The sequence below is a fragment of the Gavia stellata genome, chromosome 3 (genome assembly GCF_030936135.1).
Source record: "Gavia stellata isolate bGavSte3 chromosome 3, bGavSte3.hap2, whole genome shotgun sequence".
Classification (NCBI taxonomy): domain Eukaryota; kingdom Metazoa; phylum Chordata; class Aves; order Gaviiformes; family Gaviidae; genus Gavia; species Gavia stellata.
In genome coordinates, this window is record NC_082596.1 from 25588618 (window position 1) to 25613791 (window position 25174).

General features: G+C 39.0%; 1 protein-coding gene across 1 annotated transcript in view; it reads right to left on the reverse strand.

Annotated features, from left to right (window-relative positions):
• Positions 1–25174, reverse strand: part of CPQ (carboxypeptidase Q) — a 168159-nt gene that overhangs the window by 44860 nt on the left and 98125 nt on the right. Inside the window, exons 5-6 of the mRNA XM_059815589.1 lie at positions 17557–17668; positions 311–402 (exon numbers count right to left, since the gene is read on the reverse strand). Coding sequence (XP_059671572.1) covers positions 311–402; positions 17557–17668 — 204 coding nt within the window. The remainder of the gene's footprint in view (positions 1–310; positions 403–17556; positions 17669–25174) is intronic.

Consider the following 25174-nt stretch of genomic DNA (forward strand, 5'->3'; position numbering starts at 1 on the left):
CATTCTCAGAAAGTTAGCATTGTTTGAAAGCTATGGCAGATACCATAATGAAATATCTGTTTCAGAACAATTTTGTGACAGAATATCTTAGATCAAGCGGAACATGTAGATGTGTGGTCGCATCACTTTCTGTTAAATGTAAAATGAAGTTTACATTTATGATTAAAACCAGAAAATATACTTTCAGGCAGAACTGGAATCACTATTTTCGGTTAGGTATTAAGCAGAACATTTTGACAAAAATAATATGCAAGTCACAAGACTAGGGTGAAAAGTGCTGTCAAGCAAATAATCTGAAGACATTATTTACCTTGTGCAACTGATAGTATTGCTCAGCACCTATTCCTCCTTGCTCTTCTGCCGTCCATAACACTAAGCGCAGAGTTCTTTTTGGGCGAAGTCCTAAAACATAGTTTTAAATATTGTTTTTAGTACTAAATATCCATATATTTGAGCATTTTTTGCATTGGTCTCCACCCCGCAATGGATGAAAAGCCTGGGTTTCCATTCAGTCATCTCTACCTTCACTAAACACAACCTATTTCAAGCGTGGGTTTTGCTGTTGAGTGCACTTTTTGTTTATTTGGGGGGAAGGATTGGGGTGTGGGGAGAGAGCCCACGCAAGGAAGGAGTGGGCTGTTTTGGTGCTGCCACCAGTTGCAGTAGCCCAAGAGAAGCACATTTCGGGCACATACTGTAGGTGTCTGAAAACCATAACATAAAATAACTACCTTGATAGATTTCTGAGACATAATGCTGCTGTCATTGTGGTGGTCTGCAGCAAGTAATGCATGTCTCCTTTCAGCAGATCCAAATAAAATTTTCATTAGAATTACCATTGCTTTGTCATGGTTAATTTATTACAATTAATTGAAAATGAGCTGCCAGATTTTTATGAGAAAAGTTTACCCATTTCAAGAACTGAGGGACTTTGCAATATTATTCTGCTTTTTATCAGGGAAATGAAAAGCAACAATCTGTACTTTGGAATCTTGAATACAATCGGCTGCTGAATGCATGCACAGCTTTTTAAAACAAGACAAACACAATGCCATTCTGTATTTTGCTATGGTAGCTCAGTAAGAAAGATAGGTTCTCAGATAAATTTTGAAACCCTCTCTGCCATGGCAGATCTGAACAGATAGAAGTTGTTGCCCTTTATTTATTTGATTGATTCTATTCATAAACGAATACATTCGAGATATCAAACCTGAGAGCACGGAAGAGCAAACAGACTAAGAATAAATAGTGTTCTCTGTACAGCGTAATGCTAATCATGTTTGAGCAAAAATAAAGCCCACAAAACTATTAAAAATAAAAAAAGAAAAGAAAAACCAGTGAGGAGACAATTACAAGTGATAAAGCATAAATTACCACACACACTCCTGTGCCGAGGAGAAATAGTATCAGTATCACTGTCAAAACTAATTTCATTTCCTAGCCAAAATCGACAAAGTTTACAAATAGACCTGACCTTCGTTATTTTTTTTTTCCAACACAATGAAAATCAACTGAAGATTTCTTTCTCAAAATTACTTGCCAGCAATCCTCATAACTGAAGGCAGAGTATAAAAGGAATACTCAAAATCTGAATAAAACACCTTGATTTTCCAGTATTTCACAAAGAAGAAAGTGCAAACAAGTGGTTTAAAGGTGTATTTTCTAAATGTCGATCTGCTGACTGTAAACAGAAAGGTCATCAAACATTATTTTAAAGACAACCACCCTGCACACATCCCAGTGGATTCCTCACTCTTCTCCTAAATCATGACAGTACAGGATTAGCCTCCTTTGCTTTTCAAATCAGCTAGATGGCCAGTGAGGTAAAATCAAGATAATAAAATAGCGATCAGGTTGAAGTTAGAAAGAATTTAGACCCAAAATAACCACAAATGTGTCAGCGGCTTGGTTAGAAGAGGTGGCTCTAAAAAAGAAAAGGTGCTGGGTACAAAGCATAGAGTGGCCGGTCCTGTAGTACAGTCCCAATGGCACTGCGGTTTAAGGGGCGAACAGAGGTGTGTTTGTTGTATGACAAAATACAAAGCACTGAAGCCCAGTCTCCAGCCCACCACGCCAAGGCTCTGAAAGCAGCTTTGGTAGGAGATGCTTGAGATGGGGAGCAGCACCTCCTGCCTCCTCCCAGGCAAAAATCAAGATGCTTTGGTCTGCTACTGCTGTCCAAAGGGGGACTTAGGTCAGCAATGAGGGCTGACATATTCGGCTCCAATGGGCTCTAACCCTGGTTGATCTTTCCTACTCTGCAGGACCTTGAGGACATCTCAGCTTACTTGTGGGGAAGAATTTTGAGATACTTATGGCCCCCTCCTAGCCTGTCATTGCATCTGTCCATTAAAGTTGGGGAAACAAAAGGCCCTGCTGAGCTTCGGTCTTTCCAGTCCCAGAGGTGGAGGTGGTGTATCGGCTCTTCCAATCTCACAGATTTCTGTCAACAGATTCACTTGTGTGTTCTACTGAAATTAAATGAGCAAGTTAAAAAAAAAAAAAGCTACGGAGGCAGTTATTTTAAATACAAAACAAACAAAGTCGAGAGAGGAAAATTTAATTTCCTTATTTTCTTAATCTGAAAGCAGTAAGTATTTATCTACCTGTTATTAAAAACACAGCTATTCTGACCAAAGAACATCAAACAAATCCGAAATTCGCAAGTAAAATTGTTAAGAATATTCTCAATGCACCTTTTTATTAAAAAATATGAAGTACTGTACTTAAGTTACAATTTTTTTTTTTACGAAGTTTAACTATTTTGACTTGCTTCTTAAAAACCACTGGTTCCTAAGCAAGGTATCACCTCCCCAAAATCAGAAGTCTTGCAGATCACAGCCTAAATATGTGTTGAAAAGCCATGATAAAATAGCACTTGGACTAGAAAACTATGTTCTGTGAAGGGTGTACAGTGTAGAGGGGTAGGTAGCAAATATTAAAATGAAGGAAAACTGTTTCACAAATAAAATAGTGCCTTTTTTCTTCTTATGTATATAAATGACATATTACCTAGTCTAACAAAAAGGACATCAGAATAAAAAAAAAAATTAAGTTACCCAGAACATTTAAATAGACCATTTGGCAAAGTGCAGCAGGTTATAACTGCATTCATTAATGGATCAGTGTAGGGATCCTACCATGTCCTCCCTGGCTCACTTGGATCTGAGATTATGTAATTCAAATGAAAGTTGCAGAGCTCAGCACCTCTCAAAACCACCGAAATCCCACAGTTTCCATCCTACTGCAGCATCCCAATAAAGAGAATAGCCAGGGTTTACAGGAGGATAACATTCAGAAGGTGATAGCTGGTACTCAAATAAATTGTTCTTTCTAAGTGCACATAACTAAAGTCAAAACCAAAACACCTATGGATCCTCCTCCAGCTACAGATCAATTTACAAATCTCCAACATTTTAGAAAAATGAAGTAGCTTTCTTTTTTTCCTCTCCCTTCCCTTAACTGGGAAACATAGCTTACCACAAAGGTGCATTTTACTGATCAGCCTCTACATTCTTATAGTTTATCCCAAGCATAAGAAATACTATAGAGCACTTGGGCTACTAAGTTAAAGGACGAAATAAAAACATTGATGTGGTTGATCTTTGACTAAGGAAACGTGTGTAGCAAATACACCAGGACACTGGGTGTATTATATTCCCTCTGTGCTGGCGTGGCTGCTAGCCCTTTCGTTTTCTCTGTGTAACATAATTTATGATTGCTCTGAACATTTCAGTCATACTAAGATGGAGCTCTTATTGACTCGATTTTCTGCTTCTTTTAAATTATCATGGAGCGCTCATGCTCACAGATGTCAGCAGCAAACCTACATTAGCTAAAATACCAAACGCTTGAGAAAAAAAGATTTTAACTAAGCGGTATTAACTAATCAGTTTGACTTCAACCTCAACTACAATGAAGTATTTTGCCAAAAGCTTTTCTTTCATAACTTAAGTAAACAGTGGTTGTCAGCAAATAACATGGAGGTGTTACACATACACACACATATATGTATATATACACATTTTACATTCATTTTATTTCCAAAATGGGTATTTTCTAGATGTGACAGTGTTTATTAAATCCACACATGTTCTTACACATGTGGATGATCTCCCTGTGATAAGATACTTACCAGGATGCTATACAAGATGTGAATTTCACATCCTGCACATCTTGCTCATGCCTGATAGAACTGAGACATTCCCACACAGTGAAACTGAAATGTATGGTTTGGTGCAAGCACAGACAAATTATGCTCATCTGTCACATGTAATGTAAAAAACTAAATGTGCTTCACCCTCAAGATAGCACATAAGCCAGGAGAGAGAACTTGAATTGTGCCTTTTTTTTAATCAAAATAGAGATCAGTAGTGTAAATACTGACTCTCCTTCAGTAAATATTTTCCCACTTTATAAACATAAATCCTTACTGATGGGGAGGATTAAGTACAAAGATATAGTATTTTCTAAGACGACAGTGTATGATGGCTAATCAGACTTCTTCATGAGAAGTCATTGTGTTGTTATAAGACTGATCGGCTCTCGAAAATATAAAAAGCATTCCACCTTTGTGAAAAAGGATTTTTTCCCCTGCAAGCCAAGGCACTGGGATCACCCACAAGCAAAGCAAATGGCTGCCCAGCTTACATGAGGCATATAAGCAAACTGCAAACTAATGTGAGCAGATTAACAGGTAAAGTATTTTAACTTGCATTTATAGTATATTCAGTGGTAAAATATTATCTTCTTGGTTTTAATTTCTAAAGTATATTTCTATTTCGCAGTCTGAAAGCTGCATTTATTTCCCACCCCTCCTGATTTTTAAGAACATTCGTAAGAAGTTGCATTAGCTGAAGAGAGGAGAAGCTCCTTAGCAGTACAAAGATGAGGCTAAAGCTCATCTGTATCCAACAAAAAGGAAAATGACTGTAGCCTCCACGATGCACTCTGAAACTGTGAAGACCCTGAGGTTTCTTAGAGCTTTGCCAGCTTTACCCTCCCAAGACCCTGCATAAATGGCCCAGCAAAGCCTTGAACTGAGCATCAAAGCAGAAGAAATTGCACTACCGGATCCCCTACTCTCTAATACTGCCTAAGCCACTGATGTATTTGCTTCAGGAGCTACTAGGGAGAGGTATATACAGATATATCATCCTCAAGTCTTGTCTGCTGCTGCATTTAACATCACGAGTGACGCATTTTTCTGTATTATTACCCTGTGGCCTGGAATTTCTTTAAAAGGGTATTTATACAAAAAGTAGTAAGACACATGATGATGATGCTGACAATCACTAAATTCCTAATGCACTCCCTACCTTTTTCAGGTTTGCAGTTAATTAGACATAGGAGATTTACTGTGTGACATTAGTTGGGATATTTCTATCATGCAAGCACTTCTCATAAAAAGCCTCGAATTTCTAAAACCTCTGCCACAGCATAAAATAAAAATAAAACCAGTACTCCACATTTTGCTAAAAAAGACAAAAATTAATCATCAAACACAGTGTACAATCTGCTTCCACTTCAAGTATCAGCACAGTTATCAGTAAACAAGAATGAAACAGTATATTTAATGAGATCTCTGTTAAGCCCCTGATGTAATATCAATAATGTGGAACACTCCCCTTCCTTCAGCTACATTACAATAGCGAAATTCCACTTGTGTAATGTGCTTCGTACCAGCTAAAATTACTCAAGCAAAACAGTGACCTTACCAAACTCAAACTCTATGCTTTTAACTGCAGCAGATTATTGTCCATATCCCATCCAGTGCTTTTTGGAGCTGAACATTTCAGCTGCACACCATTTATTTTCTCCCAGGCATACTACAAAACATTGATGCTCTCACTTGATACTCTGTGCCACAAATTTATCTTAGAAATTATTACATGAACAATTTGCAGAGGGCTCTGATACACACCTAATACACCAGTCACCCATGGGTCGTTCACGTGATAGCATTCTGGTTTTAAAAGATTCCTTTGATGACAAGCTGCAGGTTTAGAGTTTGAAGTTGGAATACACACAGCATTGACTAACTTAAATGCATGACTACTATCCTTTTTAATGAGGCACTTACACTTTTCTTTATTACTAGCTGTCCTCATTCTTTTTAATTTACTGCAGTTATCAACTGGATTTGTCTGAAAATGGTGTCTTAGGAAACTGTCTCAGTCTTTGAGCTTCCTCCACACCATGCCTCCCGTTTTCCCCAACCTCTCTCCTGCTGTGTCTTTTTTGTTGCACGGTTTTCACGGAAATTTCCCAAGTCTCTTGTGACTTTACTAGCAGCCTTCTGCAAAAAAAAAAAAAAAAAAAAAAAAAAGCAATTTCTGGTGCATATTTTAGGGTCAAATTAGCTGTACCAACAGTCATTCTTAATTGCTCTGTTTTACATACAACACACTAGCAGTCCCTTTATGCATCATTAAAATTCCCTCCAAACTAGCAAAGCTCGGTTAATTTTTTTTAATCTGGCCAAATATGCAGAGGCTTTTTTTCATTTTCTTTTAACTTCGATCTGCTAAAGTGGAAACTGTTTCACTCATTAACAGATTGGGAAACAGGAGATTTTCTGAAATTTCCGGAATCTCAGCAAATGCTTTATTTCCTGGTTTAATTAAACTGCTGGGCCTCACTGCAAGTTACATACTTTAGCTCCCATTGAATTCTCATTACACTGCCTATTTTTTATATCAGTGATATTTTTAGTTACAATATTTCCTATACTAGACCTCAAGTGAACTATCAAATAAGGTCACTTTCACCAAGCCACAATAACTTTTTAAGTCCTTTTTCTTTCTTTGTCATAGACTGTACACAGTTTTAGTGTTGCAGTCTTCCTTTCCACAGTATTTCCAGAGTAAGAGCCCTCACTTGCTCTGCAGTTTTGGCCTCTGCTAAAGGTCCCAATAAACTAAGGTCCCAATAAAGTGAGTATGCATAAATTCCTAACATGCGCTACCTAATTATGTCGGTTTTCTGACAGGGTTCTGACAGCTTTTGAAATAGAAAACAGGGAGATTTCAATATTTCCAAGTATTTTAGAGAATACTACCTAATTTCTGTATTTTGTGGCATAGACAAGCTCTGTTTTAGAAAAAAAGCTCTTCCCCTTAGCATCCTGTTTCTCTGGCTAATTTCAAAGAATACACACCTATAGCAATAAACTGCAATTTATAGGATGACAGTAATAATGCAATTAATCGAGGATGTCCAGATGAAGAAGTTGTCTCCATTTTACACCAGCAGGAATTTGGCTTTCATTCTGATATTAGAAATACAATCTGCTATGATTCAGACAACTAATTGCACTATATGTGCAGAAAAGTGTCTGTCTAGTTAGATGTTTATTTAAAAAGAAATGTTTTTTATTTGAATGAAAAATAATGATCTAACAGAGAAAATCTAAGTCTGTTAAAGTTATAAGCTTCAAAAAGTACGGCAAAGCACACCTTTTAAAAAAAACCTTTTAGTATTACTTAAGCCCTGACTACAATACATTTCTAATTCTCCAGTGAAGTTCAAATTAGACATGGGACACAGCTTTCTGCTTGGGAAATTGCCTTTGTTTTCTCCTTAAAATAGTCTAATGCAATGCAATCTGCTTGACTTTTCTCTGTTGATATGGGTTCTGTTTGCAGCACTGAGGGTGAAGTGCTTGCACAGGATAGCACTGGGAAGCGAGTAAACCGCTGAGTCTTGAAGGTCTGGAGTGAAGAGAAATGAGGTCTCCTGGAGAAGAGACCTGGCATTACAGGAAGAAGATGGAAAACGGGCAGGTCAGGGACTGGAGAGTGGGAAATGAAAGCGGAGGCAGGAGCCAAACTGCGCACTGCAGCTTGATGTTGCCTGAGGCTGGCAGCCGTGTTTTGGGGGGTAAGAGGACATGACTCTGCCATAGCTGCAGAGTGGGAGCAGCTTTTTGGACAGGCCCCTGCTAAGAGGGTGCAGGGAGACAGCAAGGCCTGAGGTGAGCCGGGCCTGAGAAGGACTGGGGCTTACAGAGCTCCAGGGGTGGGCCAGCGGCGTCGATGGCAGTGCAGCAAGACACTGGGATTAATCCAAGCCATTTTATTGTTCTGTTTTTAGGGAGGCTGATGAGTTTATGACAGAACAGGAAGGGCAGATTTACAGAAGAGTGGAGGAGGGAAACGTGACAGGTTTTAGGTAGATTTATTTTAAGAAAGTGATGGAATATCCAAGTGGAAATGTCAAGGAAAGAGCTGGATATACAAGCACGGAGGGGAGAGCTGTGAATGATTTGCAAGTCTAGTAACTAAAAATAACACGGATTAAGCCTTTTGACTGGGGAGATGGGGGGAGAAGAGGGAAGCGCAGCCCGGTGCGATGGGCTTCAATCAAGCCAGGCAGCAACACTGCCAGAGCGAGGGTTTCTTTGGGGGCCACCTCCTTGCTACCCAGCAGCACAGCTCGGGGACAGCTCAAACAAGAAACGCTGACAAATGTGCTCTTCTGCACGTGGGGTTTTAAACAAAGAACCGGTTACTGTAGTGTCGTGAAGTCAATACAAGTCATGTCGACAAAAAAAAAAAAAAGAAAAGAAAAAGAAACACGCTACTTGCCTGTTTACGTGTACAACAGCGAAGTCCCCAGTCAGCAGAGCACTCCTCCACCCCCTGCCCTGATCTGATCCTGTTGCCGTGTTCTCCAAGTGCCGCAAAAGGAAGAGGACACTGTCCACCTTTAAAATGCACCTTATTCCTCTTTAGGAAAACCTTCCTCCTTAAAGCTATTTGGACATCTCGTAAAATTGTGGAGCAGAAAAGGCAACGCAGGGCCCCACTCCCTCACTCTCTGGGATTATAAGCATCAACCATGGTTTGACCTTACTGAGTGGTGGCTCTACCTTCTGCCTCTGCTGCCCTGCTCTTTGGATCAGAAAAATCCCAAATCTGTTAGACTGTCCTCAGAGCTGATGAGTCAGAAAATGCACCAGCCACACTTGCCTCCCCATACTGAAAATATATACCTTAAAAAAAAACCTGACAGTAAGGACAAGATGCCCCTGACTTCATCTGGGAAAGATTTCAGCATTTCATCATGTCAGCCACGTTACAGATTTGGGAAAAAAAAAGAAAAAAAAAAAAATCACAATAGCCTCTGTCGCCAGGTTTTCAAGATTTTTATAGATAAACAAAGCACACAATTTATCTTGAATTTCCTGGGTAAATTAAAGCTTGCAGAGAAGCAGCTGTCCACAGGACATAGGGAAACATTGTTATGGAGGGCTGTATGCCTAAATTTACCACCAGATTAACAACTTTGTATGTCTGCAGTCACCCCTCTGCTATGCCAACCCAGTATGGAAACTTAAGTATTGGTTGAATACTTAAGTATTTAAGTATTCAACCAAATGTTGAAATGAAGAAATAAATGCAGTTGTAGAGTAACAGCATATGCAGATACTTTATACCAAGTAGATATAATAGATCTGCAAAAGATGAAGGTCAGAATAAAATATGCAACTTTGGGAAAGTGGAAAGGATATAAGTACAAGTAGCTAATATCAAGCATACTTAATTAAAAAAAATAAAATAACCCCACAGTAAAAGCAGTCATTTAACCATGTTTCACAACATATATCCTAGACAGCAAACAACTACACCACCACAGCTATAGGAAATTCAGAAAAACATTTAACAAAATTTTTGGCAAGTAGGTTAAAAATGCAGTTATACGGCTTCAATTAAACTAGCAGAAAAGGAACGACTCCAGTGATCATTTTTTCAATAAAACATATCTTTAGTCCTTATATATTAGCCAGTGAATTTGAACTTGAGAAATGTAACTTCATACAAAGACTACAGTGAACTGCATAAAAATCTTTCTTACAGTTTTCCAGTCACATTAGTCACAGATATAATTCAGATGAAAGTTACAATTTCAATTTTAAATGAGTTTTAAGGGGAAAAAAACTGTCTGATCTTAAAATTCTTACACGCATTGTTTTAAAACATTTCTGTAGTTTTCTGTGCCTTTATCCTACGAAACAGAGATTTGGTCGTACCAGATCCACATCTTTCTATAGGAAAGTTGACTCATGAAACTCCATTTTCCCTTAACGCTGGCAAAGAGGGGGAAGTACGCATAGCACCTATTACCATACATTTATCCCTTTCTCATGTGCATATAGATCATCGTCTGGGAATGTAGGAAAGCCATGTAAAAGGTGTGATGGCTGGGATTAGACTTTGTCAACAATCATCCTTCCTTCATCAGGTAGCTCTAGCAGCAATGGCATCAGGCATCCTGCCCTGGGTGCGGAAGAGGAAAGTGTGCCCTGTTCATCTACTTGACTCCTGGTATTCGCTGGCTCTGGCAGCTCCCCATAGTAAATATTTTTTTACATGGAAGAACCAGGATTCCCAGAAGCACTTGGAGGCACAGTCCGAGCAGGAGACTTCCTGGTCTTATGTGGCACACAGACATGACTGAACATGAGGTCAGCGCATGAGACAACAGCAAAAGCGGGGAAACGTTTACTCTGTACCACAATCCATTACTGTAGTGGTTTTTGGAGTGCAGCTTTTCCTGAAGTCTGCACCGAATACTTCAACACAGACAGGAGTTCAGATAGCAATAACTGGCAACGCCTTACACTGCTGCAGTTCAAGCAATTGAAGGGAAAGAGGATAATTTTGTGATTTGGCAAATTCACAGCACAGCCATTGGGCTTCTTCCAAAGATGCACCCCATAAACACACAAACTGGGCAGTAGCTGGTGGACACGTGTGCATCTTCTGGCTTGGCAGGGCACCAAGAGTTGACTAGCAATGGAACAAACGAGACCCAAACACAGCCAGGGAAAGGTAGAAAACACATTTCTGAACAAGGAGAGAGCGCCTGCGGGTAAATGTTGCTGAAAGAAACCTGGGATGTGAACAAAGGACCTGTTGACTATCTGATTCCTCCTGTGCTAGCAGAGATGAAACTCTGAAAATAAACTAGACTGTAGTGTCAAGTAGCAGACCCCGACAGCTTCTCTTCTCAACAGGAAAAAAACCTTGGCTCCAGCTGTTTTAATTAAAAAAAGACACAACAGTTATCATGTCTGAAGTTTTTCAGAAGAAAGCAGTGAAATTCATCCATCAAAATCAACGGCATCTCTAACTCCAGTGGGCTCTCTACTGCAGTTAGGAGGCATAAAATATTATGCTTGGAAAGCTGACACTGCCATATGACCACCTTCTAAAGTCCTTTCTCTGTTATTGTCATTATTCAGTTCCCTCAAGCTCCCTTTAAGGATAGAAGTCCCGTGTTTCCAGCACTGGAGCGCAAGGTGGCTTTGGCAGGGAGCTCCTCGGGGCACGAGTAGCGCAGAGCACCTGTGGCCTTGGCTGGGAAATGCCCCTCGGCCAAGCAATGCAGGAACACAACTGGATTAGGAGCAAAGAGGCAGCACTGGTTAAAGCTCTGAAATCATCGGATATATACTACCTGCTTCTTGCTCAAATACATCGTACACAAGTATTAGTCCTGGGCAAGACGGGCTGAAATGATGGGAGAACAACACAAATACCTCCTTCACAGAAACTAGCAACCAACATCCAGAGCAGGATCGAGTCCCACAGGCTGTCTGTCCAACCCGTACAGACAACTAAAGGCAAAATATGGCACCAAAATAAATTTGGGATAATTTTATGGTGATTTTTTATGAGTAGCTGCTTAACATCTTTTATCTCACCTGCTTCATTTGTAAACCTCATGTGACACAGGGACAAGAGAAACTCTGTTTCAAATGACGCCAGAACATTAACCAGACTAACACGAAAATACTGAGGCAAATGGCACTGGCCATCTCCAGATACACCTTTTATGCACACAAACAAATGGAAATTGGAGAATTATAAATGCAACCTGAAAACAAGTTGAGTTTGGGGTTTCCAGGCTGTAATTAGCAACACAACTGTTGGTCTGCAAAACTAGAAAACCCCAATTTGCTTGAGTGCTGTCTCTCCTACAGCTTCGAAATGCCCTCACACCACATCACAGCTCATGGATTCCCTTGGCTTAAAGATGGGAACCTGTCAACCCTTCCTGCCTAGAACACCCTCAGTGCCTTCCCATCATCTCTAAATTACCCCAAACAACATTCTCACTATTGCTGTAGCAATATTTGCTACCTATCACACAGAGTTTGCAGGCAGATTAAAAAGAAAGAGGCTCTGGTGCTTACAGCAAAGCTACACGTGTGCTGATTAACCAGGCGTTCGTCATCACAGGGAAAGGATAAAAGTGGAGTTTCTTCCTGCCTCTCCCTGAGTTGGGGTATAAATGCACTTGCCCGCCTCTCCTCAATCACCCGTTTGCAAAGAATATATCAGAACTTCGTATTCTAAATATTTCTATGCCTCTATTAAATTTAGTTAAAATTTATCAAAAGGTTAAAAACTGCAGAGGACTGGGGAGGGCGGCAGCTGCCAGACACAGCTGCAGGCAAACTGCACATTGCACAAGCTTACTGCCGTGGACACCCTGCCTGCAGTTATGAAGGGTAATTTCTTAAGCATCAGAAATCCTCAGCTAATCGCAACAGCCCCGGCTCCACTGAAGGAAAGGGAGTTTACCAGTTCAGACCAGCTCACAAACTGCCTCAGCGCCTCTAAAGACGTCTTTATTCCCAGAAAAAGGAATAAAGAGCAATAATGGGCTGAAACTTTCATCTTTCTTCACATAAACAACTTCTGTGGAAACACTTCCAGTTCTTTGTTTTTCAAACACATAAGCCATGAAGCAGCTTGCCACAGATCTTGCCGATCAGCGGCATATATAAGCTTCAAGAGTTCCAGGAAAAAAAATACTGTTTTTCTTTCCTTTGTGCTTCATTAAACTTCAGCGTTAACTGGGAGAATAGGCCCCTTTGGATAACATTAGTCAATATGGCCACTAGTTGGTGAATTTTTCTGAGATTAGCTACTGGCAAAGCAAACAGCCATCAGAGTATAGCTGATACGGAGAAGTTGATACGGGTGCACTAAGGAAATCACTTCTACTCCGGTCAGGAGATGTCTACAACCAGTGCTGGTACCAACAGGTGCACAAGCCGGTGCTGACATTTAACTGTACATTGCTGAAAGGGATGTTTAGAGAGTGAAGCTGCAGCCAGACAAAAGAGAAGAGATAGGGTTCAGTTTTCTGCACAGGGTGGCTGCGAAAAAGCCACTTGGAGCAAGATTCACCTTGCTGAAATGTAACCATCTAAAAGTCGGCATTTGCTCTGAATTTGCTGCCTATGCTTCCTCCCTGGAGAAGGAGAGGGAACAGCACCTCCAGCAAGTGCCCCCTTCCCATCACCCCAGTGTGGAAGATGGGCAGAGAGACATCAGAGCTACTGGAAGAAAAGCATTCAGACAAACCTTGAACCTTTCCACTTTTTAGCTCTTCTACTTTCCAGGTCTAACTGAATCGTTATAGCTCTAAACAGTAATCAAAAACAACAGTAGTTCACAATCTGGCCCCATGTTTTTAAGGTACTACTCTTTTGAAATGTATACATGGGATTTTACATGAATTGAATCTTTTTATTCCGCCCTCTGGTGATATAATACAAAATTATTTCAGTTCAGTCTGGCCTTCATGTAGTTCCCTTTCTCTCAAAAAGAAACAACATTCATATGAAGTGAAAAAATGAAATGGAAAAAAAAATCCTACCAAAAGTTGGAAGTTTTGAAGACTGTGTAAAACTATTTCAGATTGTGCTACTGTTACATGTCCTTGTAGGGAACATGTAACTATTACAGTGTCTGAAAATCTACAAAAACACCAGAAATAAAAAAAGATACCAATATGGTACAGAAACAGACAGTTCAATTAAAAAAACAACAGCTAACACTGAAGATTCAGGAACTGTGAAGGCTAACACATTAAATAACTGATTTACTAGAAATAAAAGTAAAACCTGTTAAAAAAATTTACTTGAGGCAAGAAAACAAACTGCACTACTTAAAATATAACCATCTTAAACTATATTTTTAATGATTTTTCGATTAATTTCATGTATTTGGTCCTAAGCCAATAGCTATTAAATGGTTTGGGGAGGAGGTTATGTTGAAAGTACAGAATGGTATTTAAACTATGATCATTCTTCAAGTACTACATGGAATTATCAAAATTCTAATTAATAGACAGAACTTGTGTCCACCAGCCACATCCAAGGGTCACAGTGATATCATGAAGTTCTATGAGATCATCACTGAAAAAAACCTGCTTAAATAGCGTAGTAATATCTTGCTTTCATGGAACCAATGGACCATGGCAGAAGTAGTGGCAGTATTTCTCACTACAGATACAGACTTCATATTCTAGAATTCATATTTCACAATGCTCGATTCAGCTTTAAGATCATATCACCATAGCTGTAAGATCAGTTATACTCTGGTAAACACAGACACAGTTTTTATGGCTACACTATGCACCATGACTTTAAGACTCCCAGTACACAGTTAAAAAATTCTACATGTGCATACAAACAAGCCAGCTGAGTTGGCTTATTCCCATGTCAAATGTATTTGGTGGAGTAGCCTGAGACTAAATTTATCAGGGTCCAAAAGGAGAGTAAAGCCAGTCTCCACAGTTCAAAATATAATGCTCACTCAAAACACAATCTATGGAATTGATTTTAGATAAAACTTTCTAATTCGTTTCTCACACAATCTGCACATCTGTTATTTTGCTGTCCTTTTTGTCAGATATTACGTGCATTGTAAGATATAAAATCTGCATTAACCAATCTGCTATGGAAGACAGTTTATGAAAGGCCCTATCCCCCATGGTTATCTACAGGTTAGATGTGATGACCCAGAAGTCCTCTCCCAGCCTTACGTTCCTGCAGAACACTGGGATAACAAGAAGAGCTTAACGCAACAGCTGGCCAGAACAGAGGGCATCAGCAACGGCTCCGGCATTTCCCAGCTGAGAAAACAGCATGTCACCACAGGTCGTACAGCAAACACACAGGCTACTACCAGAGGAAATCAAATATTTGAACAAGCAGAGAGTGAGGCATTTCAGTCATGCGTGAAGGGAAACACAGTGAATAAGAATTATACAATGCCACCATGAACTTGCCCTTAAGAGACACAAAACAGTTTATTCTGAATGGAATAGTCAGCAAACACAGAAGCATTGTTTTTCTTTTTTCTTGAAGATGAAGGGAGCATAGACAATTTTCCAAGAATCCTAAAAGAAAGATTAAAAAACACTAAAAGAAGGAGTAGGCCTGGATTCTTCTATAGAAGAATCCTCTTTAGTTTACTTTTAAAAGACCAAAAATTAAAACAGATGCACTTTGGTTTTGGTCACAGACTGATATTCCAATCATTCCAAGGATGGGAAAATGAGGATAAAAGGTTCAAATAATGCAAAATAAAGGAACAGGAATTCACAGGTATGTCTGATGTTCACCACTGCAGTATGAGACTGGCTCATCACATAACAGAGCTCGTCTACGAAGAGCTTTTCAAGCAATACTGTGTGCAAGTGCACAAATCCTTCTGATCGGAAGCAGGGAAGGCTAGTTTCTTTTTTAAACTCTGCCAGAGCTAAAAGCAGGAGCAGCAGCTGATTTTAGTTTTTAATAAATACATGGTGCATTCCTTTTGACCACAGGTTACAGTTCTGGAAAAAGGGAATTATGAGGAAAAATAGATTCCATCTGATGAAGGAGGAAAAGCATTCTTGGATATCAACTTGACAATCTAAGAAGTCTGTTTTGAACTAGTTTTGAGGGGTATAGTGACAAAAGCCCATATGGAAGTAAAACCAGCAAAAAACTACAGATCAAGCAGTAAGACTGCAATTGGCAGTTTGGAGACCAGAAATCAGACTATGCCATGGCAGACTGGGAACAGCAGGACACCAGACCAAACTTTGAGAGGTTGGGTGTCTGAAGAACACAGGCAGATGACTGTGCAACCACAGCTCCCTCTTGCATGTACACTGGCCCTTTCTTACCTTACCTTGCGGACCATCTCTCTCATCAAACACACCCTATGTAGGCATATGTGAACCATGCCCTTCTACAATAGCATGCTGCCGGCAGCCCACTTTTACTCACAAGTCAGATGAAGCCTACGAGTAGAAGAAATTGGCCTTTCAGGTTCCACACAGGGGGGCTATGCAAACCACGAGGCAGTAGGTAGGAGACCAGCAAATCCACACTGGTATTTTATCCATAGCACTACTGGAACAGACATATCCAGGCTAGAAGATGCCTTTTCCTCTTTCTCTCATCCTTTACCTACATATAGCATTGACAGCATGGGGGTTTAGTCCAACTCATACTTCTGTTGAGCAGAAATTCTGGAGGAGGGAGACCAGCAAGTCCAGGGTTGACAGCCTGTGTGCTAGAATATCAATTTCAGAAGAGTCCAGCTGATCTACAGACCAAATTCCAAAACCCAGTCACCTTGTCACCCTGTTGACTACCAAGAATAATTCAAAGAAGTGATCCCTGGAACCAGAACGTTGCTCTGCATCCCACAAACCTAGTGTAGCAGGATACTACAGTGTGCAAGGCCTCAGTGTCAAATGTTGCTTGATGAGACATATGAGCCCACAACATTTGACAGGTCACGATGGTTAAACCAAATTTGACAGAAGTGCATCCTTCTAGTAATGAGACTCAAGCGTGTGCTTCCTGTGACGTGGATTACCTTTGCCAAGGAATTCAGCTGTCACAGTCCAAACCAGAGCCCAAGCACACAGCAACACAAAAGCAGCATAATCAGGAAATCAGTGCAAAGCTGAGAACGCACCAGTTTGATGGTATAGATGTATCTATCAATATTTGGTGGAACAAGTCCAGACAGGATATAAATTTATTAGGATATAAATTTATTAGGATGATCATTCAAGGAAAAAACAAAACCACCAAAATATATATATTAGAAATATGAACTTCTGTGAAGTTTAGAATCATTTTTGCTGAGTACCTTTACATGTAGATAAAAGGGAAAAGATCAGAGGCACGATCATTGCCTGGATCCAGTCCTAGTTACATGCTCTTGAGAGAGACTTAGATGAAATTGTCTTGAGAAGTTATCAGAAGCAAGGTAAGGGGTTGGGAATTAACTGAGTAACTGCTGTAAATGCAACATGTAGGACAGTGAAAGATTGGGAATGTGCTGAATGACAATGTTTGCTTAAAAGGCAGAGAAGAATATCAGAAAGCTACCTGTGACTTCATGAAGCTTAATCTTCATTAATAGGGAGGAACTCATTAAGACAAAACGAAAAGGAGCGACTTCCTTCTAAGGTACCTAGGTATTGTATCTTACACTGAACTTTCATTCTATGATAATGGTGACCATGCAGGCTCAAAGCACATTCTAGATTATTGACTGATGTGTTGCTTTTGGACGACCCCTGTGATGAAAGGAGAAGTTTAACAGACAAACTTGCCATGTATTTATACTAAGTATGAATATTTGTGTGCAGAGGAATGGATAAAATAGAAAATCCAGTTTAGACAGCATACAAAATGTCCTGGAAATGTCATGTATTAAAAATATTTTTAAATTAAATATTTACCCAGATCCTTAATGAGTGATAATGCTTCCCATGATATAAATGCTCCACCACCATCATCCATAGCTCCCTGCCCAACGTCCCAGCTGTCCAGATGTCCACTGACCAATACAATCTGGAAAAGCAATTATGAGAAAACATATCTACATGAAAACACTGAATCAGAAAACTCAGTTCAGCATTTAAGCATTTTAATGATATTGTCATAATTTTGGTTCTTTAGAATGGGAGGAAGGAAACATTTCAAATAACACTAAAACATTGTTCTCTAGTCACTGAATATACATCTGGGATGACCACATGCATCCTACCGCTTCAAACCACTGCCTAAATCAAACTAGATATCCTGTGAGAAATGTTTAAATGAAAGGTTTTGTCTCGTACATTAACAAAGTGCATATTTTCCAGAAATACAGGACTACTACATTTCAGAATAGTGAAAATTTCTTTCATATTCCAGCTGTTTAAGCCCTTAGGCATGAAATTTGATTAACCCTATTTTTGAGTGCATAAGGAAGAAATATGAACTTAGACTGAAGTGTTCCCAGACAGAGGTTGTTGTTTTATTATATATCTATGGTACTTGTCACAGACGACCTCCAATTTATTACTGGATCCCCTATGTGCTACAACAATGACAAGGTATTTTATAGTTCCATTAGTCATAAGGATATTTTAAATTACAAACAACATGGTAGCAAGTCCCAGATGGGTTTTCTGCAAAGAAAGTTTTGTGGCTACAGCAGAATATAGTAGTATACGTATCTCCAGAAATACCCACTTTCAGATCTGAACTCTTCAAATGTCGACAAGCAGCATCAGACCAATACCAGAAGTGAGACAGTTCCCTAACTGGACCCGAAGCTGAAGGGCTGATGGATCTGTTATTGTAATGGAGAGGTCAAGGAGGAACAAGAACTCTGAGCTGAGCAGGCAGTATGGCACAATGATGCAACAGGACAAAAACAAGAGCAGGGAGCTGCTGCAGTGCCCCAGGAGTCTTTGAAGAACTGCTACCAGTAAAGAGTGCCCTTGGGATAGGGTAGAAGTGGAAGCATCCAACCTATGACAGCTCAGCACTGAGGAAAAACTGAAGGAGACCCTGGAGCATCTGCCTGTGTCCTGCCCAGAACTGGCCATACATGAAGGGATGCTTCCTACTCTCTGGTTGGCTGATATCAAAGAGGTCTCAGAGTTGTGGGATCTAGAAAAAGGTAAAAAATACTCATTCCTCCTCCCACCTTCTCCCTAAGAGATAAGGATCTCCTGGCATATCATCTCAGCTTTCATTCATCACAGGACAACTACTCTAGCACTGAAAATGAGAACATAATGAGTTTTTCCTATTATCACCCCTGGAGGGGGGTGAGAGCCTATGCTGTCAAGTGTGCAGCTAACATTGCAAGGAACTAACTTGGGGCCCAAGCAGGAAGATCTCTATTTTCCTCCTCAGGTGAGAAAATCTTAGTATGTTTTCAACGGTAATTAAAAATAATGGACAAACGGATCATGGCAAGACAAAAAGCATCAAGTCCTCATCAAACTACTGTGTTTTTTCATCCAACCAAATACAAACTCAGGTAACAACATCTAAAAGGGCCCTTTGTATTAAACAAGGGCCATGATAAATTACTAGTCATATCTATTGTATTGCTATATGTCCAACCAGAATGCACCAAACCCCTTTAAATTTAGAAAATACACTGTGAAATGTTTATAAATGTGTGTTTTATAAAAAACAGAAGTGTCATGCCTTAGAAGCTGGAAAAGCTTGTGGTCAAAATCTGAAAAGCAGCTTACTCTTTCCTTCTTGGATGTTTCAACTGTCTTTTCTGCTTATCCAGCCTAAACTCAACATGTGCTTGTTTTCCCGCACAGACCAATTTTCTTGGTAGAGGACAGACATGTTGCAGCCTTTATTCCAAAACCTCCCCTCCTTCAAAAGCACTTAAATTTGGACAGCAGGCCCCTCTGTAAAAGCCTCCGATTCACTCAGGAGGTATTCCTGCAATTTAGTGTCATGATCCTCCCAAGCCTGGCGTGAAAGACTGCAAAGGGTACGCTTTCCAGGGACGCTGCCCCACAGTAGAAGTACTTAATCTGCAGCAGCCCTCTGCGACAATAGCAACATAGCTTGAAACCAGGTAATCTAAGAAATGCCAGTTTTGGAGGTAGAAACCTTTCTGAAACGAGAGCAGAAATGAAGTGCTCGCTGCGATACTCCTTGCTCTTTTTGTTTTCTTATAAGGGAGGACTAAGCATACACACACACATGCTTGCAGGTGGTGAAGGCAATGCATGAATGAACTCTGCTTTGAGAGCTTGGGGTGCACGTGCAGCCACACTGCAACCTGCCTATGGAAGACAGAGCTCAAACAACACCACACTTTGCAGTCGACTGATGCAGACTCATTCATTTCCACTCAATATGGAATTTGCAAATAATAGTTTTTTAAAAAGGACAGAAAAGGTTCTGAGTGAAAGCACAACTGTTTGTTGTATAAAGGATGTCTATTCCACAACTTCAAAATCGCCATGTGGTTTGTTCTTGAAGCAAAAATTGGTTTTAAGAAGATAACTATTCACTCTCCTGGGAAACAGAGTTTCAAGCTGAAGTGAATTATTTAGAACAAGTTTGTAAATTCATTGAGAGAGAAACAAGTTTACAATAGAAACAATGCCTTGTCTTTAGCAGTGAAAGAATACCTCACTACTGCTGTTCCCTGGCAGCAATCTCAACATGAGTGCCTGAGAAGGAGTTACTCCTCGTTTCTGTGAAATAACACATATTGCAACAGCAGGAAATTCTGAATCAGAAGAAGGCGGTGTAATCCCATTTGGGGTTACAGACTCCAATCACAAAGCATCTTTACCAACTCCAGAACATTACACCAAAATAGATCAAGGTTCAAGCGGATTGAGAAAGTCAGATAATTTTATGGATGAACTTTTACTTAAATTTACTTAACTGATGCCAAGAGCAAGTATATAAATACAACCAATGTACTTCTATGTGGAAGTTTTTTCAGAACAGTTGTTTTTTTAAACTATCATATTTTTGTAGCAGCTGCTAAAATGAAAGTTTCAGTGATCCTGCTGATAGCTAGCCACAGACAGTCTTAAAATAAGACACAGTCATAAAATAACAAAAATACTATGTTTATCTTGGTCTTTAAGTAGACATAATGTGTCTGGGCAATGAATGGAAATATTTCTGAAATTCACTCTAAACCACTATAATATTTAAAATAAAATTATAAAATAATAGTATTATAATTATCTATACAGTTGGGCTAACAACAAAGGCAGTTAAAGCTATCGAGGACATACGATTATTGCATTTTCCACATTGCTTTCAAATCTGTTATGTGGTTCTCAGCTCCAAATCTACACATAAACTAATCACTTAGATTTGCACAAAACATCCCTATAGAAATGTCAGCACATGCCAACAGAATGTAAGCATTGCAAAGCAAAGTATTTGTTTTAAATATACAGAGAAACCACAAGCAACTGTATAGAACAGTACAAATACAGCAATACACGTTTGCCAAATTGACCAAAAATAAATTTAGGACAAGACAGCTTGCATGCAACATGACAACTTAAGATTTGGCTTTCCTGCAGTGACACATCTAAGAAATGCTACTCTAGATATAGTTCTGAGATGATACAACAGAAGTGAAACCGCAGGAAACATTTCAAATAGAAGATTCTATTTCCTTCTGCACCAGCATTATGACCTCTACTGGATGCCTTTAAGTCATGCCCAGCATTTCAATCAAGCATATTGAAATATTTTTACTTTTATGTTATATTTTATACATTTATGTAAATGTATATTTGTATTTTTTATATTTTAAAACCAAGAAGATTAGGAAGAGGAACCACCCGTTCACATACATTTGCATATGTCATGGAGTTATTCTTTTCTAACCAGGATGGTTTTAGCCACTAAAAAATAATCTCCCATTCCATACATAGTCACACATGCCTATTGCATTTGTCACGCATTAACTTCTAGAACTACCTTCTGCTTGGTTAGAGGGAATTTTAAGAAAAGTCTATTCCACTTTTATTTAGTCTCTGCAATCTCACTTGCTCCTTACAAGGCAAAAGCTTCTTTCTGTGCAATATTAGAGTTCATAAATAATAAACATTAGGAAAGAACTGGAAGTAACATTTTCAATCACAGAATCTAATCTAGAATAACATTTGTATCAAGTTGTGAAAACCAGCATGCAACATTATTTCATGTCACTGAGGTAGATGGTAATGGAAGAGTAATGAAGTCATCATCCATCTTTGCCCTTCATGGATGAAGACAACTTCATGGATTGAGGTTAGGGTCCACAAAGTAGGACCTTTATTGATGGAATATGGCTATCAACACATTCTCTTAGAAAAGATTAGTAATAACTTTCATTATCCAAACCACTGAAAAGCATTCTTCCTTATATCTTCCTCCAGCAGACAGGGAAGATAAGGAGCACCTTAACTTGCATGGAGAGGACAGAAAACTTAAACAAGGATCACATACACAGAGAATGGGATGACCAAGAACTAAACAGAATATTAGAACCAGTTCAAGCATCTTTAGCCAAGACACATTCGAACTCCAAGTGTCTGTATTCCAAAACTTCAAGCTAGAACAGTGAAGTGCTCCAGACTGTAACTCAAGTTCTTTTCAACTGCTCATTCATATTTTCAGCCAAATACTGCCAGGAGTCAGCTGTTTGCTCAGGCCACACAGGTCTACGCTGTTCCGGCCCAGTTCCCAATTATCTGGAAATTCATGAAAAGCATTTCTATTCAAATTTTTGTGGTTCTTTTTTTCTCCAGTTTGATCTAAATAGGGTCATCTTAAGCTCTAGGTACCACAATAAGGTATTACATTATTTGACTGGATATTTTTTCTGCATGAATCCCCTTCCAGTGTGTGGGATATTAGTACAAGACTTAACTTACACATATGAACACCACATACAGTTGATTTATGTTTGGAACAAAATTAGCGGAAAATAGAAGTCAGATAAGAATTAGGATCCCCTATTCAATCCAATCAAAAAATTGCCTATAAATTCTCTCCTTCCCCAGATACTCATCACTCTTTTTACTCACACAAACACTCACTTCACAATTTTCTATTTTGCCCAGTCCCAAACACAATTTGTAATGCTAACTAAACCATGACTAAAAAAAGTTCTCAGCTTCTCAGACAAATGAATACCAAATTCAGCACCAAATTCAGGCCTGTGCTCCTAAGCATAGGGAGTACATTTTGAGTAATCTACTCATTTGGATAGCATGACAACTATGAACTGCCAGATGGCTTCAGTTTATAAGGATCTAAAGATTTTCTTCATTTCGCTGTGTTAACGGCATGAGAACAAGGGAAAAGAGAAAGGCAGCATATCATATACCTAACTAGTGGGCAAATAAAACAGCTGGCAGGACTAAATTTAAGCCCATCATGCTTAACTTGCCTTCCAAACTGTGATTAAATAAAGTCTTCATATACACAGATTTGCGAATTAAGAGTAGTAAATCCGGCACAGCAGTTTTAGGATGTATTAGCATCATCCGCAGTAGTGCTTGCAAATACGTTCTGGAAAATGGCAACACCAAGCAATATGCTTTCCTTCTGCTGACCCACACAGCAAAACTGGCACTAGTGTCCACAGCAACCTTCCTCTTTTAAAGTACTTCTTAGTCTGCAGACTGTATCCTCTTTCTCATTTTTGGGAAAAAGTTCAGTCATCTTAATGGAATAAAATGTTGGTGTGTAATTATGTTTTTTGCCCTGACCCATTCTCTTCCCTACTCCACTTCAAAACTTTCTCCCTTCAACTCACACAGCAAAACAAATGACAAATTAAGAGATACCAACTCTTCCTACTTGATAGTTCGTGTCCAGGCAGAACCACATTCCTGTATACAAACCAACATTCCTCAAGTTTTAAAATATTTACAATATTTATTTATTTGTATCATGCAGTAAGATTCTGTAAATCAGTCCCTTGGCTTTTCTATCAAAGGCCTTCCAAAATCTAAACAATCAGAACTTGAAATCCTATGTGCTGTGGCAGCACACAGACTGCAGCAAATGCATCACACATCATCTTTCTTTCTGGAATCCAGCCCAGCTCTTCCACAGCAGGATAGAGACTCGAAGGAAACTTCTCAAGCACTGCATAATAAAGATAACCGTTTAAATAGTTCTTGCAGGGACACTGCCGTTATTTCAAGCTCAGCATCTCAACATTTGGGGAAGACAAAACTGACAAAGTTGAGTGCCCATCAGCAACATAGCACTATATGGCATGGGACTGGAATTAGACTTACATGTAAGGTTAGATCTATACATATAATATATATATATTTGAATATGAACTCTCCTGTATTTAAAAATGTGTGGTTCATTACTACCAGAAAAAAATACTTCGTCCAGTTATGTTTAAAGGCAGGTCTCCTCTATTTTGTGTAATTCCATCAACTTCAACAGCTAAGTTCATGCATGGAGCTACATCAGAGATATTCAGCTGTAAAAAACGCTTACTTGGTAAAAACTCTTCGTGAAAATCTACCCTGACCATTTCCCAAATATTTGTTTTGGGCTACAAATATGTGAAAAAAGATTTGTGAGTTTCTGCACTTGCCTTTAAGAAAACACTAACTGCCTCCAGTTAATCTGCAATTGGATTAAATCATGCCCTAAATGTAAATCAGGAATATTACCACATTTAGTGGATTTTATTTTGTGTATATAAGAATATTTCTTCAAATTAGTTTTTAGCTTTGGTGTCCAAATAATATGACTTCACTGTACAGCTCCTTTTATTAGATTTCACACATATTAGGAATGGTTCTCAAATAATCAGTCTAGCTGTCTCAACTAATTTACAGTCCTAAAGATATAGTGAAGTTCAGAATGAAAAAAATGATTAAAACAAAAACTGTCTTTTCTACTTAATATGCAGGCTAAGTCTTAACTTCCAGGCTTCTGATTAAATGATAGATCTGCACATGAAACAGAAGTGACTCACTTAGTCACACAAGAATCCAACCCTATTATGCTAAAAAGCTGATTAACCTTCAAAGAGCCTCTGTGTCACAATATACAGTAAACTCTTTAAAGCTGAATCTCTATTTTGTAAAAGTGATTGAAAATAAAGTGTTCTCGGAAAGTATTGCAACCAAACCTCCCTGTTTGAAGTGAATCTCAAAACCACTGAGTAGTTAAATAGCATGGGCTGATATCATTTATGGCATATAGGACAGTGAAGGAGAAAATTAGTCTGAAAATAAATTATTACTGATAAGGGAATTGTATTAAAGGTAACGAGACATAGAAACTATATGAGCATTCAAAAGATAACCAAGTATTGAAATGACTACCATTTTCTTATTAAATGATGGATTTTAAGACTTAGCATTTCCATATTTAAGTTCCCTAGAATCTTTTATTTCCTATTTCCTGAGCTGTAACATTTCAGAAATAATACCACTCTTCATAATACTGTATTTCCAAAATAAGGATCTTAATTTATATATTTCAGCCCACCTCTAGAGGTTTTAAGAGGAAAAAACATAACAATAACTACCTCTAAACAAAAACAGG